The sequence below is a fragment of the Aptenodytes forsteri genome, unplaced genomic scaffold (genome assembly GCF_000699145.1).
Source record: "Aptenodytes forsteri isolate BGI_AS27 unplaced genomic scaffold, ASM69914v1 Scaffold428, whole genome shotgun sequence".
NCBI lineage: Eukaryota > Metazoa > Chordata > Aves > Sphenisciformes > Spheniscidae > Aptenodytes > Aptenodytes forsteri.
In genome coordinates this window covers 144,609-145,821 of record NW_008794177.1, presented here as the reverse complement: position 1 = coordinate 145,821, position 1,213 = coordinate 144,609, and the positions used below count along the sequence as shown (strand labels likewise).

At 69.0% G+C, this 1,213-nt stretch overlaps 1 protein-coding gene across 1 annotated transcript in view; it reads left to right on the top strand.

Annotated features, from left to right (window-relative positions):
* Positions 1-1,179, top strand: part of LOC103903430 (cathelicidin-B1-like) — a 1,432-nt gene extending 253 nt beyond the window's left edge. Inside the window, exons 2-5 of the mRNA XM_009284628.1 lie at positions 33-214; positions 435-539; positions 710-781; positions 1,051-1,179. Coding sequence (XP_009282903.1) covers positions 33-214; positions 435-539; positions 710-781; positions 1,051-1,179 — 488 coding nt within the window. The remainder of the gene's footprint in view (positions 1-32; positions 215-434; positions 540-709; positions 782-1,050) is intronic.
* Positions 1,180-1,213: the final 34 nt, after the last annotated feature.

Below are 1,213 nucleotides of genomic sequence, written 5' to 3'. Positions count from 1 at the left end.
CCCCCTGCTGCTGCTTCTGGGGCTGGCCGGAGCCACCACGCCGGGGCCGGATGGATCCACGCTGGGGTTGACTGAATCCGTCCCGCCGTCCCCGACGGGGCTCTGGGCCGTGAGCTACGAGGACGCCGTCTCGGCGGCCGTGGAGCGGCTCAACGCGAGGGCCGTCAGTCCCTACGTCCTGCGGCTGCGGGAGGCCCAGCCCCGGCCCGGCTGGGTGAGTGCTGAGCTCCTCCATCCCGGGAGATGCGCCCGGCCCCGGCGGCGCAGGATCCGGCCCTTCTCGGGGCCGAATCTGGCCCGTTTTTGGGGCTGGGTCTGACCCCCTGTGGGGATGGAGCCCCACCCCAAGTTGGGGCTGAATCTGACCCGTCTCCAGCTGGGTGTTGGGGACAGGGGTGCCGGGGGTCCCTGACGGCTCCTGTCCCCTCTCCCAGCCCGGGGACCTGCAGCACCCGCAGGAGCTGAGCTTCATCGTCGAGGAGACCCGGTGCCGGGCCCCGGGGATGGCCACCGCCGCCTGCAGGAGCCGCTGGCTCGGGGTGAGGCTTCGTCCCGCGGGGCCGCCCGCTGCCGTCCCCAACGGGGAGCTGAGGAGCAGCTGATGGGGAAACTGAGGCACAGGGGGGTGTGTGTGTGTGCACACGTGTGTGTGTGTTTCGGGGCTCCTCTCGGCCTCGTCTTCCCCGTGTCCCCCTCCGCTTCCCCGCAGGTGGTGATTTGGTGCCAGGGCTCCGTCTTCCTCGAGCAGCAGCAGCCCACGGTTGAGCTCTCCTGCGAGAAGGTGCCCACCCCGTCCCCGCCGTTTCCCCTCGCTTCCCCACCCACTCTCCTCCCCGGCTGCCGTGGGGCGCGTCCCGAGGGGGGGTGTGTGTGGTGTGTCGCCTCGACCACCCCCCATCTCCCCGAAGTTTGACGCCGCTGCTTCTCCTCCCAGCTCGGCCGTACCCAGACATCCAGGCTCATGCGCCTTTTTGCCAGGCTCAGGGAGCATTTCGGGGGCTTCTTCCAGTGCGGCAAGATCTGGATCCGCGACAAACTTTCTCCTCCCAGCTCGGCCGTACCCAGACATCCAGGCTCATGCGCCTTTTTGCCAGGCTCAGGGAGCATTTCGGGGGCTTCTTCCAGTGCGGCAAGATCTGGATCCGCGACAAACTCAACCTCAAATATCCCAAAGCCTGAGCGGGCGACGCCGTGTCCCCCTGGCCCTGTGCCC